Genomic DNA, 17,730 nt, shown 5'->3' on the forward strand with positions numbered 1-17,730 from the left:
GCTTCCATGCCGCTGTAGGCTCAGTAAAGAAGGTGTTGACCCTGGCGACCTGAGCCTGCTTCCATTGGGTGAAAAAGGGCTGCTCCATACTCTGTGCTGCAGGGTCAAATGGTTTGTAGTTTGTAGTTTCCTCTAGTTAGATGTTTGTTGCAAATGACTGTTGAGAACTGTGAGGATTCGGGCTGATAGCGGAGCATAGGGAGGGGTTTGGGATGTTTTTTGACATTTCGCTCAAGGAGATGATTGTGTTTCCATCTCCATGTATGAATACAGTATGAGCTGTGTGTTGATTGGTGATTAGCATTATGTTTATACTCATTTACAGTGCATGCAGAAAAGTGAAAATTTTTGGCATCTGATCTGCATCGCTTCATTGTCTGTGTGCCGTTGTAATCCCAACTAAACTTGTAGCCCTCTGCACGTCTGTGTTCCTCTAAGATGAGAGAGGCTTTGATTTCCCCCATCTTTGTGTCACACTGACTGGCATACTATTTGACAGGTGGAGTTAAAATAGAGAAAATTGTGGATGAAAATTCGTCAGTCTCAATCTCTTGCCCTGGGCTGTAGGCAGCAGAGACAGAAGCCCACTGCTTTGTGTCAAATGTTTATCAAAGGGCCTGATTAAATTGCTGTGTTCAGGGTAACAGCCTAATAGAAAAAAATCAAATCCCTATACCTTGGCAAGCAGTCCTGATCTATGATTGTGAGTGGAATAAAGCGGGGGGGAGGATACTGAGGTGCCAGAAGAAACCTCTGACCAGCCAGCTGTAAAGGAGGCTGGAATATCATATGCCCTTTGTTGTCGCACAAAAAGAGACGCAAGCTCTGAGATCTGTTATTCTCACTTTCCTCTGTCTTCTCAATCATTCTTTTTTCTCTTTATTGCTGGAGGAAATAAACCTGGCCCCTTTTGCTGAGGCCGGCCAGCTTCCCCTGGCCATTCCTCTCTGTTTTGTTTCAAAAGGGCAAGGCTCTCCAGCCTGAGCAGTTTGCCCTGCAGTCCCACGCCAGGGGCGATGCTTGCCTCAGCTGCTTCATCACCGGGGGACTGGGCTAACGTCTCCTGACTGCACTTAGCTGTGTTTCTCTGATACGGTCATATCACATCAGCCTGGGCACATGTGACATTGCATCTCCTCCTAACTTTAAGCAGTTTGTTGCCATCCATGTTCTTTCTGCTTTTATCTTCCCCCCTTTTTGAGCGATGTTATGAATTGTTGCAATATTTTCTGGCAGCGCCGCTGCCACACGTTTGTGTCGGATAACAGGGCCTATTACAAGATCTCTCGATCTGGCCAGTTTTCCCCTACAGGAGACAGAGAGAGCTAGGCCTCCCCCTCCCAGTTTTTTTTCTCATCCTTACCCCCGCATTTGAATTTCTAGATAATAGGCTTTGACTTCTGGCTGCACGTTTATGGGTCTTTTCATGTTATCAGCTTAGCTCATAGCGTGGAGCTGAAGAACACAGACTCCTAGTGACAGGCCAGCCAGTCAGCAAGGCGAGCCTGTCAGGATCTCTCATACACTAATGATTTCCCTTTAGTCTATTTTCTGTCTCATTGGCCGTTTCCTTCAAAAACAAAATTGCTCATTTAAATTCTCATGCCTGGGGCATTTTGGTCTTCAAATATTGTTGGAAAGTGAAAGGATTAGGCAAAATATGCTTTTTTAAAATGTTAATATATTTTCTGGTTCACTTTCTCCTCTGAGGCCAATTAGGGAATTTCTGCTGGCTGCATTAATGTCAAACTGACATCCCCAGCTATAATTACACTGTGCTTGAAACCTAACTTTCACTTGTGGGTAGATGAGTGTGCCTTGCAGTGACACAGAGACTCGCTCTGCCAGCTTTTGATCATTTAATCATTGCTTGCTTTCTTTCACTCTTTCCTCCCTTGCTTGCTGATGATTTCACCTTTTATTCTTTCTGTTGCAAAATGCAGTGTTGTGTTTCATTATTCACCGCCGTATTTTGCAGGGTTCATTAGTGACATCATGCCTCCACTTTGCCTGCTCACAATAACACGAGGAGAACGGGATGGTCCCTTCAGGTGGAGATACCATATGTACATTGTTTACTCGCTTGATTCACAATTTACATTGTGTTCTTTGTGTTTTTGCATGTTTTTTATTTTATTTTTATTTCTTTACTGAGGGTGCTGTCGGGATTTGAAGGATGGTTAATGCGTGGCACAAACGCACCATGTCTCTGCCAGTCCTCCTTATGCTGCAGTTCTGTGTCAAGACCAGGGAGACGCTTAATGACGGTTAATGCTTTCACCATGAATATGAATGCCTCCACAAAGTGCATCTGAAACCGTATGGCAGATTCCACTTGTGATTTAAGCTCCTTTTGCCTGTCAGTTGCCACGAAACCACTGATACTTGACACATGGAAAATATCTGTAAGAAGAAAAGGTAGACTGGCGTATTACCAGAGGGCTGCTGAAGCAAATAATCCGCCTATACTTTGTCATAAGGACGTAAATACTGATAGTGGATGTAATTATGAGGGACAATAAAGTTTTAGTTTGAGGTGGAGTATGATTATGGTACTGCCACAATTAATAAAAATACAAGTTGCATTCATCTTTGAGTGAAGTTTAATCGCTTTACAAAGTTTTTTTCCTCCTACAACAAACTGTTTGGGGTGGGAATATAATTTTAAAGGGACAGTTCACCCCAAAATCAAAAGCACATATTCTCCTACCTACCTGTAGTGCTATTTATCAGTCTAGATTGTTTTGGTGTGAGTTGCCGAGTGTTGTAGATATCGGCTGTAGAGATGTCCGCCTTCTCTCCAATATAATGGAACTAGATGGCACTCGGCTTGTGGAGGGGCCAAAAAGTACATTTGAAAAACTCAACAGTAATGTCTCTTTCCAGAAATCATGACCGGGTTACTCAAGATAATCCACAGACATTGCTGTGAGCAGTTTCATGTAGGAACTATTTTCTCTCTACCGAACTACACCTGCCAACTCTATCACTGTGCAGAAGGAAGCGTGCATCTACTGCTAGCATTAGCGCCTTGTCCGTGAGTAAATGCGTGCTTCTTTCTGCGTGGTTTTTGTAGTTCAGTAGAAAGAAAATAGTTCCTACATGAAACTGCTCACAACAAGGTCTGTGGTTTATCTTGAGTAACCGGGTCATGATTTCTGGAAAGAGATGTTCCTGCCGAGTTTTTATATGTATTTTTTTTGGCGCCCAGTGCCATCTACTTCCATTATATTGGAGAGAAGGCATACATGAAGATCTCCAACACTCTGCAACTCACACCAAAACAATCTAGACTGATAAATAGCACCACAGGTAAAAGGGAAATCTGTTTTTATTTTGGGGTGAACTGTCCCTTTAAACCAAACCTAAGTGTTTTGAGGTTTGGAGCCACAAATCAGATGAAAGCAGACTCTTGTGAATGAGCTACACTCCTCCCCATTTAGCCTCCAACAGCTTGACAATTGTGATGCCAATCAACTTAATGACCCAGTGATTGTTTTGAGTTTTCATTACCCCATGTTGGACACCATCAATCTGTTACAGTATGTGCTGGTGCTGGCTCTGGGGAGGGGGGTTGGGGGTGGGGGGGGCACGCAGCACAGTTTGACAAAGTGCACACGAGCTTCCTCAGCTATTCGTAATGTCCATCAGCCGCCCCCACCACCCCCTCCTCCCGCATCTTTTCTCCTCGCCTCACTCTGTTTGCATTGTTTTACCCTTTTGCTTGGACTTCAGGTAATAGGAAATGGCACTGACCCCTCCTGATCCCCCCGATTACCTTTGTGAAGCGTGAATGTGGTATGGAATCACACATCAGGAGACGAGTTGTAATTATTTTTGCGATGCCATCAGCATGGATCAATCACTCAGGGAGGCTGCTAGTGGAACGCCGCTCGCAGCCATGGATGGAGCCAGCAGCGACCCTCTTTGACTGACAGCTTTGGTAATTAAGTGATTGTATAGACCCCTCCGACTGTTATAACAACCTTGTCAGGGCCAGTCTGCGTTTGGAACACATTCAAATCAATGTGTTCTCCGCTCCCTGAGTATTTCTGATCATGTACCTCAGACAGGAGGAGGAAAAACAGAATGCTTTGCAGTGATGTTGCTTTCCTTGAATATTTGTCATGGCAGCTTTATTTGACTCTCCAACATTAAAAAAAATACACTTACTCATAATACAGATTTTTAGGATCTTTTATTCTCACAGCAGACCGGAGATGTTAATGCCCAGTGTTCTTACCCTCAATGAATAAAAGCAGACTTTACTCTCCCTCCTGGTTTATCATTTTTTGAATTGTATGGCACAGAATAATACCAACCTGCGCTTCAAATTGAACTTGAATGTCACATGTTTCATTACTGCATGAGTGGAAATGACGTTTAGAGGTTGAAATAACATACAATATGTCCGTCCTAAATGTCAGATCGCTCTCACGCTGCAACCTTTAATTCCAAAGCTCCTGGGATGTAATTTGGCATTGAAATTTGATTCCCATCATCGCATCATCTTAGCCTCTCTCCGTCACACCGAAATGAAAAATGTTATCCATTTGCCGGAGGAGAAGTATGTTGTCCTGCATGTGTAATCTCATCACTAATATACTTGTAAATTGAGTAATTGGTGTGAATGTCCCCCTCCAACATCCGCCACACTGACAGTGCAGCTGAAAGCACTCGCTCTTTTAACAGTTTATATGCTCCAAAAACTACAAAAGACTGACGTGGAGTGAACTCATCAGTTTACTGTGACGTGTGCGCAGTTTGTTATTCACTTGTTTGGCAGTTGGAGTTAGAAATGCAAATGACAGGATGCAAAATTGTGAAGGCAACTAGAATATCCAGGTCAGGTTAAATCAATAGTGGACAAGTCCAGTTATTTATAATGAAAGCAGAAACTAATTAAACTACTAATTAAACCTTGTAACACGTTATTTATGACTTGTAAGCCCCTTCCATCTTCCATTTAGCATATATAAGCAGTATATTAATATTTAACAATTGGTATATAACACAGTATAATATTGTTGTAAGCAAATATTAAGTCAGTTCTAAGGGTTATTAATGTAATTATCAGCAGTGCTAACTTTTGTGAAACATCTACTGGTGTATAATCAAATTCACTGATAATATAACAAAGCTGTAATTCACCAATATGATTTTGAGTTATGAAGTATTTATTTATATTATTATTATTATTGCAGTGATTAATCAATAAGTTTTCAATTATTTAGTTAATCACCAACAAATTTTTCATCATTTTGGGTCTGATTTACTTTTTACTTTTTTTTTTTTACACCATTTTCAGACATTTTATAGACCAAATAACTAACCAGTTAATCAAGAAAATAATCAATAGATTGAAAGATAATCATAAGTTTGTGGCACTTCAGGCTGGAAACCAGTGACCTCTGGAGTTCCACAGGGATCCATGCTCGGCCCCTAACTCTTTGTTGTCTATATAAATGATTTACCAAGTGTGATACAATGTGATGCATATCTTTTTGTGGATGACACAAAAAGTANTTTTTTTTTTTTACACCATTTTCAGACATTTTATAGACCAAATAACTAATCAGTTAATCAAGAAAATAATCAATAGATTGAAAGATAATCATAAGTTTGTGGCTGGAAACCAGTGACCTCTGGAGTTCCACAGGGATCCATGCTCAGCCCCTAACTCTTTGTTGTCTATATAAATGATTTACCAAGTGTGATACAATGTGATGCATATCTTTTTGTGGATGACACAAAAAGTATTTAGAATAATTACTAGGAACACTGGCATAACCCATCTTCAAGAAGATCTCCATTGTAGGAGAAATTGGTGTAATCAGTAGTTGCTGAAATTAAACCCAGAACAATTACACAATGAGAAGTGAAATGATGATAGTGGTAATTATACGGTTGGAGATATGGTGGTTCAGCAAGCGGAAGAGGAAATATAGGTGTAGTAATTGACAGTTTATGTGAATTCCACAAGCACAACTCAGAAAAAATTAAAAAGGTAAACTCTATGCTAGTGATAATCCGAACAACTTTTCAGACTGTATGCAAAGAAATATTTATACCATTATATAACAACCTGGTGAGATCTCATCTTGAATTTGCAAGTTTGGTTGGGTGTCCTTATAAATTAAAACATAAGGTGACATGATTGAGATCTATACGCTTGTTCACAGAATGTTTTATAACCATTTTTGGAATAATAGATATGATTGAAGAGGAAACTCCTTAAAATGACCTCACTAAGGTGTTTCTCTGAAAAAAGAAAGAACGAACTTTGTGCAGTTACAGCATCGATTGAGCTTTCAGAAGATGTAGGGTGGGCTCCTTCAGTTTTATTGAAAACAGATTGGATAAATTCTGGTCAACAAAGGATATTTTGTAGAACTTTAAAGCCCATTTGCGACTATTTGTGTAACTAGTGTAATTTTTATTACATTTCATTAAATAAGTTGCAGCCCTAATATCTACTAATTGTACTATATGAGTTATTATATTTATTGTATTTATTACCTAAGTATTTATTTTTAAGATTGCTTTATTTATGGATACTTCTTCTCTTTCTCTTTATGACAACTGAGCAAACTCCATCTAAAAATGATAAAGGCCATTGGATGTGATTGAAAGCCCCAGGACAAATCAAATAAATGGACCTTGAGTTAAAATTTATTATTTTTGTCAAACTAATATTTCCATGGCCATTGCATCTGCTCAGTAACTGTTTATACAGCAGTTACATGTGCTAATCGACATTGTTAAAGTTATACATTAATAAACACTTGTACCTGACTACAACTACATTATAATGTGTTTGTTAAGTGTTTACGTGCTATTTACTCATGCTAAATGAGGGTATAAAGTGTTGCCAAAACTTTCTTGATGAATTAAATCATAGTTGAACTTTGGAGAGGAAGCTCCTGGAATTTCTAACTTTGATACAATACGTTGAAAAACTCAATATTCAATACCATTTTCGGGAAAAATTGACATTAACGGTAATACATTTTAAATTTTTTAATAAAAGATAAATATAACAAGCTCTAACGTGACCATTATAACTTCTTGCTTAGTAGCAGAGAACAGCAGAATGACTGGAGTAAACATTAACAATAAGAGAGTGAGAAAGCTCAGCTTGAATCTAGAATGCCAGGTCCTTGAAAAGTCATGGTAATGTTTGGAAACTTGAACAGTTTAGTTACTTTTTTATAAAGAAGATTTCTTTGTTTCCTTGGAACAAAAGGGGCAATAAAAAACAACAAAACCTTCTGTATTGATTTCTAATATGAATGAAAAAATGCAGACGATGAGCTAAATGGACCTGTGTTACTTGTGATAGTTAAACAGAATGCTTGTTAAATTAGCCCAGTTATGTTGCCTAGTAAAGGGGTAAAGGTCTTTAACTGACCAAACAGCGCTTGCAACAGCTGGACCACATACATTTTTACTTGCGACAATGTCGTACAATTACTAGTTGTGGTATAATTTTGGACCTGGCTCTGTACTCTCTGTCCCCCTAATTCTAGGGTGCATTTTATCCTTCATCCTTATGCTGAACTGGACTAGAAATCCACATTTTAAATCAGATATTTAAACAAAAAGATGCCCCTAGAGGGTTCACAGCTTTTTCACCTTTTTCACCTCTGTGTTATATTTGATATACCTGCATGTATTCTGCATTTAGATTCACTAAAGACAATCAGAGTTAAAACACAAGTTAAGTAAATTGCCACAGATTTACCTCAGAGCATCACTGAAGTTGGTCTGAGTTGAGAAAACAGTTTCCTTTGTTATTTTGTTACGACCCTTGGTCTTTGAGAGACCTACAGGCTGGACTCAGACTCGACTGCTTCATCTCTTATACCAGTTTTAAACTTGAGTTAACAAAAGTCTTCACCATAAGCTGTTCTTGTGACAATGCATGACAATATAGTCATGTCTCAGTGCCGTTTTGTCTGTGTTGTATATTATATGTGAGCCTCATCGTTTGATGCGTGGACAGGAGTTTTAATTCCATTCCATTTGTGATGTAGTTTATGTGCACATAATTGATGTGTTGCTGCCTTCTTGGCCAGGTCACCACTGAAATGGAGATTCTATTTCAGCTGGTTCTCATCTGGTTAACAAAAGGTTAAATAGCAAGTCAAATTTAAGTGGTCAGTGCAGCAGTCACTTCCCAACCTGACATAATCCAGGCAGTTATACAAGAAATGAAAAGTGCGTTGGCTGTGTACGTTCCCTTGCATTATAGTCACTTCTGCAGTGATTTGAATTTTGGCGTGTGACTCATTCGGATGAATAAGTGATTTTGGAGCTTTGAAAATGACACATAAGGGCAGACAGCTAAATGTGTGGACGGGGAGATATTCAGAGATGAAAACCTGATAAAGTTTGAGAGGAAATAGAAATGTTGACCTTTGATGGGCCTTGTTTCTGGGCCAAACATGAAAGATACAAAGCACTAATGAAAGTCACTGAATTTTATTCCAGCACATGTTCAGTGACCAACATCCAGACATGCCACCAGCATGATGTTAACCAAGATGCTTTGTGTTGACAGCAGTGCAGATGTTTAATTCTCCCTGAACTTCTGTGTCTATTGGGGACTATTGGATATTTTGGAAGTGCTGTAACCACCCGGTTTCCATCGGTGCTCCTCTAAACCGTACATTCACGTCATCTTTCCGGTCTGACCTCTCGGAAATGACGCACAAAGATGAGGTGTGTGATGTTTGATGGAGTCACATGCTCCAGGACACTAAGACCTCAGTGTGTGCAGGTGTAAAATGATCTTGAAGTTTGGGAGGATTTTTCACGTCCTCATTCCAGCAGAGTGATTTGCACCAACACAGTTTAGGATTTGAAGGGATTTGATTTTTTTGTGCATTCTGACAGCCAGTCGACACGCACTCTGACACAGGGACAGTAAAACATTTAGCATTTTAATGACCACGTTCCTCCTTTTACACATCGACCAGCAAACAGACGAGACATGTGGGTGATATGTTTGATTAGCTCCTATGATCTTCTGACTCGGGACATACCGTTAGACAGCTTGTCCTTTTTCAGCTTTTTAATCAGAGTAATTCCCCGACCATCTGTCACGGACAACAGCACTGTGATGGGATGGTCAGCCAGACATTAGACCACACCCTGCACACACATGCCACTGCTATGGCCATTTTCATACCATAACAATGTGAAGTTTGTCCCAACAAATTAGTCAAATTTGGCTCAGTTGTGTCAGAATTTAGAATATCCCAACAAAGATTTAGAAGTTTCCTAAACAATTAAAAAACTTAGAATCATCTCAAGCTACTTCTGAATAAAACAAAACTTCTATTAAAATGTGATTATTTCTTATTTAATTATTATATGTCTGATCAAAAAATTATGATTTTTAAGTCTCGTTTTTGTCGATATTAGATTACATAACTGGGACTTTTTTCTTTAGTAATTGTAATAGATTACAAACTCCATTTAAAAGAATAAATTTAAGTAGCCTGTTCTTTTTACTGCCCTTAGAAATGTAAAAGCAATTTTATAAAATAGTTTAATTAATTTAAAAAAGACTTAAATGTGTTTTTAATTGGTGAGAAAAAAATCAGTCAAACACTAATAATAAATAATTTTTCTGCTTTCATATTTTCATCATAACCAATCAACAGATCCCTTAATAACCTCTCATCTCTCCTGATTGGATCCTGCTCTTCATGACGTTGGTGCTGGTGTAATTAAATACATGAGACCTCCAGCCTGTGATGATTAAAGCAGGGGACATCCAGCTGTTTAATTTCCAGCCTTATTTTAAACCCTTTTTTACAAACTTGTCCGGCCTCTCCTCCGTCTCTGGTCCAGCGTGTCCCCCCTCGCACTGATTGACAGTCTAAATGCGGGGTGTCTCTTTGTAAACGCTGCAACTGTGCAACCTAAAGGTCGCCAGCGGTGAAGTGACAGCTTACACGCAAAGCCGCCAGAGAATCAATATGGTGCCAGCCACTGTTACACTGTCCCATCATCGACCATCAGCTGAGGCCAATAAGACGATAGCCTAACTGGTCGCATTCAATTTGCTCCCGCGGCGCCTTAAAGCTAATAAAGCGATTGATTGTTCCTGTTTGCGGCTGTGCGCCCTGCACACACACACACACACACACACACACACACACACACACACAGACTGACAAGTTTAAGCATCGCTTTGATCTGATCTGAGCGATTTGTAGGGAATAAGGTTGAGAAAGGGGCCTGATTACAGGCTGCATGTGGACAGGATATTCTAATTGCTGGGGATAATGTCTTTTATATTTGCGCCATGTTGTTGTTATAATCTGTGGCTGTCACTTTGTTGCAGACGTCATCAATGCCTGACCGCTTGGTAATTATTTTAAAGTCCGTATTAATTCAATATCAGGCTGTGTGGAGTCAGCGGGCTCATTAAAGGGCAGCTGAGGCCTCAGTTTGCTCCTGAACTTCACTGCTGCACACTCGCTTTGTCGCCGCCTTGTGCTCACACTTTAACTGCATCTGCTCCACTGAGAGGACTCGTGCTCAGGTTAGAGAAATAAAATGCAGCATTTTGGAGCATTTAACTAAAAGATGCTCGTTTATTTTAGTCTGTGTAAGGCCTGATAGAAAACTCACTCTTTCATTTTCCCTTTAATTAAATGCTGAAATTAAAATGAATTTGTCATTTAATGGTGCCAAAAACACCAGCATATGTTAGTAATCAAAATATAAATAATTAGAGTCTTCTGCTTTACAGATTGTTTGTAATTCATATCATTTAAATTATTAATAAAAGTTCAGCATTTTCATTTTCTGCTGCAGCCCTGTGTGACTGGAGAGAAATAAATTAAAAAGAAATCGAAGAAAACAAGGTTAAAAATCTAAAAGACTTTTTTAAAAGCATTATATTATGATAAGATTTTTTTGTAATATATTTCTTAATATCTGCATGCAAAGACTGTTAGAATAGAAATTAATAAATGGCCTTTTAATTAATAAAATCCCTGGGTAATTGCAATTTAAGAAATGAATAATTTAAATGAGGAACAAACCTACAGATCCGGATTTTTGAGCAGCATAAAATCTTCATCCGCCTCACATCAATAATCATCATCGTCATTATCAACCTGCTGGGGAGGAAGAAGAAGAAGAAGAAGAGGAAAAACAATGATAATAAAATAACGCCGCTCGATGATTCATCCTCAGATTCCGGTTAAAGTGCGGAGGCTGTGGAGGAAGAATAAAAATCCATCTGAAAGAAAATTTCACGTCCGCTAAAAAAAAAAAAAAAAGTGCAGCACGAGCATACATTCACCTATCTGTGAGAAGTGACATTTCCCATGAACAGACATCATCCAGAGAGCGCGCGCGCACACACACAAGTGCAGCCTCTCTGCAGACACTTTGTCAGCTGAACGCGCCGCACATTTTCCTGCATATCCTTCAAATCCGCGTCGAGGAGGAGGAAGAGGAGGAGGAGGAGGAGGAGGGAGAGGAGAAGAAGAAGAAGTACTGAATTCCTACTACCTTTGAACGCTCATTAGCACCTCATAATTACTTTACTAATTAGGATGACATGGTTATTAACAAGATGCGCTGTCATGACAGTCACCAGCACTCCTCCCCATTCCTAAATATGTCGACCTCGCGGCTCTGAGAATATATCCATAAAGATAGATGCCATCCGTGACACTGCATCATGGCCTCATGCTCACATACATTTTTTTAAATTCAAATTCAGGTGGACAAAGTTAAAACATGGCAACAGTTGCGCCTTTTACGCACAGCTCACATGCGTAAAGTTGAGCCAGAATTCCTCCAAAAAAGTCACTGATATGTGAAAATAAAGATATTTATATTTGATCCTACCATAGTGCTGCAGCTGCTCAACAACCACTGTGGATTTCTGCCTTTTTTGTTTGACTTTATCAAATTCTTTAAGCTCATAATTTCATTTCTCCTCTTATTTTATTCCCCACTTCCTCATCTTTCTGTCGCAGCTCGGATATTTCACATAAAAATGTTTACAGCGTGGCCTTAAAGCACACGCATGTTTTTTCTTTTCCTCCTTTTTTTTTAAAGAGCTATCCCAGAATTAAACTCAACTCAATGGTTGGCTTGAACTGTCTAGATAAAGAAACAACTCCCTGATTGGTGAGGTGCCGGAGCCGGTCAGGATGTGAGCCAATGGCAGCGGAGGAAGGTGGGGGGGACGAGAGAAAAGGCGTCGAGTGTTTATTATAAAGGAGAAAATATTAATTCCCCCTCGCCGTGGGCCGTGACGTCAGTATAGGAAGTCATTGTAGAGCAACACTGGAGCGATTAGCAGCAAAAAGGGGGAGCCTGATGTCGAGGAGTCAGCCCTATGTATATCTCTCTATACGCCTCAACTTTTAACACAAAGTTCAATATCCAAACACAAAAAGCGACGTGGACTACGCAGACCCACACTTTGCTTTTCCGCATTTTCCCTGAATGTAACATCTTGGAGCGTCTGAGCCGCCTGTAATCTGGATTTTGTTCCTCTCCTGGGTTTATTTCTCAACTTCATTTTGATTTTTTTTTTTTTTTTGCAACTCCGAGTTAATTTTTGCTGACTTTCTTCTGGAGGAGAAGCATCTCGCTGTTGTTATGAAGACTTCATCACTCCTTTCTTAATATGGAAGGATCCAGCGGGTCGAGTTTTGGGATAGACACTATTTTATCCAGCGCTTCTAACTCTGGTAACCCCGTGCTCATGAACGGAGATTTCCGGCTCGGCGACAGCAGGACAGCGGATTTCAGGAGCCAGGCAACCCCGTCACCATGCTCGGAGATAGACACTGTGGGAACAGCCCCCTCATCCCCCATCTCGGTCACCATGGAGCACGCCGCCGATCCGCATCTGGTCCAGGACAGCCTTCAGCATCACCACCATCACCACAACCAGCCGCAGAGTTTGCCGCTGTCGCCTCAGCAGCAGCCGCTCGCCGGGGCCGGCTGCGCCCCGAGGACTGCCACCTCCTCGTTTCTAATCAAAGACATTTTGGGCGACAGTAAACCGCTGGCAGCCTGCGCACCTTACAGCACCAGTGTATCCTCACCCCATCACACGCCAAAACCAGAAAGTGCCACGGCTCCGGACGGCTTCAGGCCCAAGTTGGAACAAGACGAAAACAGAGGCAAGTTGGACAAAAGAGACGAGATTCAAAGTGAAATGAAATGCAACGGTAAGAGCCCAGAAAAGATCATTAAAGTCAGACAGTTTATTTATTAAAGATCCGGTTTTTACAGAAAATGACAGTCTGATAGATAGATTATTATGGGCTACAAAACAGTAGCCAACAAAAGCAAATATAGACCAAAAATAATAAAACTACCCAGCTAGACATAATAATAATTACTAAAATGATAAACAAAATAATACTGTCTTACTGTCTGACTCTTTGTCTGAGTTCCAGCTTCCTTTATTAGTCTAATAGATGTGAAAACAGATGTAAGCCTGGTGATTTTCCCCGTGCGCGGGGCCTCCCTAGTGGGTCAATTAGAGAGATTATTGTTCTTCCTAGAGGGGGGATCACGGTGCACTGCAAACCAGCTACAAATAGAGATGGATTGACATATTGATTTCTCGTTTTCTGAAGGAAAAGAACCAAAAAACTTCAGGTGACAAATACACACACATTTGCTTTTATCGCTTTTGCTTTTGTGCCACACGTGTGTGTGTGTATGTGTGTGTGTGAGTACATCACTTGGAGCAAAGTATTTATAAGAGTTGGGGAAAGTTTGACTGGAGGCGTGGAGGCTGAGCACACACCTGCGTGGGGTTATTTTTGGTTGTTTTAATGGGCTCTGTATTGAGAGGGAGAGCAAATGTAATTTTGGGCACTTAAAGGTGAAGATTTATTTTTTTATTTTTTAAAAATCCAAGCAGGCCCTAATTGTTGCTGTTTCACCTCTGTGTTCAGGGACTAAAGAAGAAGGCGACCGGGAAATCTCCAGTAGCAGAGACAGTCCACCGATGCGCACGAAAAAGCCTCGCAAAGCACGGACAGCCTTTACCGACCACCAGCTCAACCAGCTGGAGAGGAGCTTTGAGCGACAAAAATACCTCAGCGTGCAGGACCGCATGGACCTGGCCGCGGCTCTCAACCTGACAGACACACAAGTCAAGACCTGGTACCAAAACAGACGGTGGGTAACCGCGTCGTCATTAAGGGGCAGACACAACAAACACAGACAGAGCAAACACAGACGCTGCTGCAGCCACACCAATAATCCAAATGTGCAGTGTTAAAACAAACCGGAACTTTACTGGGACATTTTATCATTAAAAAAAAATCTATAAAGAAATTATTACACGTAAAGAAAGTTAAAGAATCATCACCGACACATTTTCTGTCTCTGATTTATGCTGCAGTTTATTTTAATTTAAGTCGCTGAATATTTTTTTCAGACAGCCATATTCATATTTCACACATTTCCCAGGCCTTTACCTTTTACTTAACATTTCTAATCCATGCACACTCCGTAGAGGCAACACAGACATGCATAACTTTTATTTTTTATTCTAATTGTGCGTAAAGGCCGATGATTTGCAACACTTGTAATATGAGGGAAAAAATAAAATACACCTGCGTTTTATTTACTGAATTCCTTCAGTCATAGTCAGTGAAAATAAAACCTATTTTTTGTTTTGTTTTGCAGAAAAAAACTGACATTATAATTTAATTTTTGTGAAGAATTTCTGCCTTTACCTTTTGCTTTCTGCACTGTACATTATATTTAAAAAATATTAAATGCATTATTTGATTTGTAAGTGTCACGATATCTTGGAATATATTTTTGCTGATGCATATTTTGCCTCCTCGATACTTTTCCACACTTTTAAAATCCTGCAACTTTTATTTCACCTGCGACCCTTCAAATTATTATTATCATTATTATTATTATTATTATTATTATTATTATTATTATAGGGCATATGTTTGCTGTCCTCGTGCAGGTGAGAAATGTAAGCTTTGATAAGTTTGCAGCGAACATCCGACTTGTCTTGATATTTTCTTTTTTTTTTGCCTAATTAAACCTTAACCATAATTTGGTGCCTGCAATAATTAGGCCTGTGCATACCAATTAAGGGCGCGTTTGGGGAATTAGCGCGAGAGCGAACTGATTAAATAATTCATCTCTTGTATTTTGATCTGATTTCCAGGACGAAGTGGAAGAGGCAAACGGCGGTCGGATTAGAGCTCCTGGCTGAAGCAGGAAACTACTCGGCCTTACAGAGAATGTTCCCGTCGCCCTATTTCTACCACCCGAGCCTGCTGGGCACCGTGGACAGCACGACGGCAGCCGCGGCGGCCGCAGCCATGTACAGCAGTATGTACCGGACTCCTACCGCGCCGCATCCCAGCCTCCAGAGACCTCTTGTCCCGAGGGTGCTCATTCATGGCCTTGGGCCGGGGGGGCAACCGGCACTAAACCCCCTGTCTAACCCCATGCCCGGCACACCGCACCCGCGATAAAACTCGAAACAAGACGAGCAAAGACGATGAACCAGAAACCTGGTTGAACACGTGATGTGAGTAACTGCATCGGAACCACATTGCAGGACTTGTTCTCCCCTTCTCCCCCCCAAAAGACACATTTAAAGACATTTTACAGAAGTAAAGGAGGTATTTAATATAGGCCCAGATAGCCTAAGCCCAGTCCGAAAGACTCTCTGTCCGGGCCGGGACAGAACCACAACAAGGACTGCTCATGTCTGATTGTTTGTTTGTTTGTCTTTTGTACAAATACACTTACATTAGCAAATAAACTTATAAAGTTTATTAGATGGAGAAGAACGGAATGAATAAAGAAGTAATGATACTAATTGAATTTGCAGGCGCTTCTCTTCAAACTGGAGTTCAAATTTCATTTTTACGCAAACTTTAATACAAGAAAAATTGGAGTTTTGAATTTATCAATTACACATTATTGGTTGTAAACCGGGTATTTCCAAATAACGTAAAATTTTATATTGTAAAATATATTATAAAAAGCATTTTCTGTAATAATTATATTGACATAATAATTTTAATAATTACAGTGCTGTCCAACCCTGATAATCTCACTCCACCCTTTTTTGGATCTTGACATAATTTTTATGACACAAATGGATCAACGTAAATAATTTGCCACAGGAGCATATGGTGCTGAGATTGAAAGATATTTCATTTAGTTTCAAACTCACCGACTGGAGGTCACTTTCCACGCCTTTATATTTATGTTTACCAGCACATATACATATGGATGCGCAGCAGCTGATTGGTGGTGGGATGAATGGTTTTGATGAGTCGGGTATATACTGGGAATGTGGCCTTGGCTTAGCAGCTGTTCCCTGGGAGCACAGCAGACAATAAGCCTGAATTTCTCAGCGTGAGCGATCAGGCGCAGGATCAGGAGAAGAAGCCTGCAAGAAAGGAAAAAAAAGAAGCTGCTGATAATCTGCTCATTCTCAATAACCAATAGGCGCTGGTGAACTTGTTTCAGGAAGTTTTGAGGGTGAATAATCTCTATTGATCTTAATCTTAAAGCACATTATGGTATTTTTTCAGTGTCATAATATTTTGTGCATCACTCCGTCATTTGCAGTTTGGCATCATCCTGCTTTGCACCTTTTAAAATCCTGTTTTTAATGTTTTTTTGGAGCGATATTACGCATTATTCTCTTTATGTGGAGCGACTCTCTGGATGTGTATGTGCTGCGGTGCGTTCAGGAGCAAAACTAAACAAACACAGCGCGCGTCTGAAATTAAATGTTATCAAAATACTTAGATTTTATTTAGCCTCCCATAAGCGCGCACCCCGGAGAATGTGGCGGGGAGGCGCTCCGTGTGAATTAGCGCCTCGGGGCCCGTTTGTTTGGGTTTCTTTTCTTTGAAACCATCGCTTATTAACAGTAAAGCCAAATTGACCTTTGCTGGTCTATAAAAAGATGAGGAATGCATGCAAACATCCAGGAGCCATATTTTATTTTACCTTTGATTTTTATTTCCCTTTAGAAATAAAATTCTAAAGAGTTTATGAGCGCCTTCTTTTTTTGTTCTTGCTGATATTTTCATTCCTGCCATTTTAAGAGAAAACACGGCTGCATTTTAATGCTGGAATTAAAAAAAAATCTCCTTAGCAAAGCGGTGGTGTAAACCCACATGAATACATATGGCAGCAGTGTCATTTTGCCAGGAGAAGCAGTAAACACAGGCTTAAGTTTAGCTGCGTCTTAATACTTTGAACACATGTTAATGCAGCCTGTTTAAGCCGTCTGCTTGTCATTCACTGCATGGACACCTCTCTCAGTCATTTAGTGCAAAACAGTCCCGCTGCTTTCACTTTCTGCAGCGTGCACGGACAGCGCCTTTAAGGACTCACTGCAGCCATTAGACGCGTTTTTTCCCCGTTTAACCAAATTGCCAGGGCCGGAGTTATCACTGGCTCGAGTGTTCACGGCACAATTACGGCGCGCTCCTCACGCAGAGTAATTACACTAAATACAATATCCATTCTCATTAAATCTCAGGGTTTATGGATAACAGAGCGAAGGCGCGTCGGGCTGCAGGAGGAAGGTTTGGAGAGCGCGCTGTTGGAGGATAAATCGCTCTGGCCTTGTAAAGCAGTGATTGCGAAAACAGCTCTGGCCTATATCACCAGTGTTGAAAAATATTAGCCTACCATATTGACCCTACAGCTTCTGCCCAT

The 17,730-nt window shown here is 40.4% G+C and overlaps 1 protein-coding gene across 2 annotated transcripts; it reads left to right on the plus strand.

The window, feature by feature from the left end:
* Nucleotides 1-12,285: 12,285 nt before the first annotated feature.
* On the plus strand, nt 12,286-15,994 carry barhl2 (BarH-like homeobox 2). 2 transcript variants are annotated; one of them, XM_050055740.1, is made up of 3 exons: nt 12,286-13,172; nt 13,959-14,184; nt 15,203-15,993. In XM_050055740.1, the coding sequence occupies exons 1-3, from the start codon at nt 12,671-12,673 to the stop codon at nt 15,513-15,515; spliced, it is 1,041 nt and encodes a 346-aa protein (XP_049911697.1). In that variant the 5' UTR covers nt 12,286-12,670; the 3' UTR covers nt 15,516-15,993. The 2 variants fall into 2 exon arrangements, with proteins under 2 accessions (XP_049911697.1, XP_049911698.1); XM_050055741.1 differs by having other exon boundaries at nt 12,657-13,220; nt 15,203-15,994.
* The last annotated feature ends 1,736 nt before the right edge of the window (nt 15,995-17,730 follow it).

This window comes from Epinephelus moara, chromosome 10 (genome assembly GCF_006386435.1).
Source record: "Epinephelus moara isolate mb chromosome 10, YSFRI_EMoa_1.0, whole genome shotgun sequence".
Classification (NCBI taxonomy): Eukaryota; Metazoa; Chordata; class Actinopteri; order Perciformes; family Serranidae; genus Epinephelus; species Epinephelus moara.

What these genes read in the sequence shown, in the direction of transcription:
- barhl2 (XM_050055741.1), top strand. Translation starts at nt 12,671, where the DNA reads ATGGAAGGATCCAGCGGGTCGAGTTTTGGGATAGACACTATTTTATCC. An exon ending in AAGTGAAATGAAATGCAACG is followed by an intron (nt 13,221 to 13,958) that starts GTAAGAGCCCAG and finishes CTCTGTGTTCAG; the next exon opens with GGACTAAAGAAGAAGGCGAC. An exon ending in ACCTGGTACCAAAACAGACG is followed by an intron (nt 14,185 to 15,202) that starts GTGGGTAACCGC and finishes TCTGATTTCCAG; the next exon opens with GACGAAGTGGAAGAGGCAAA.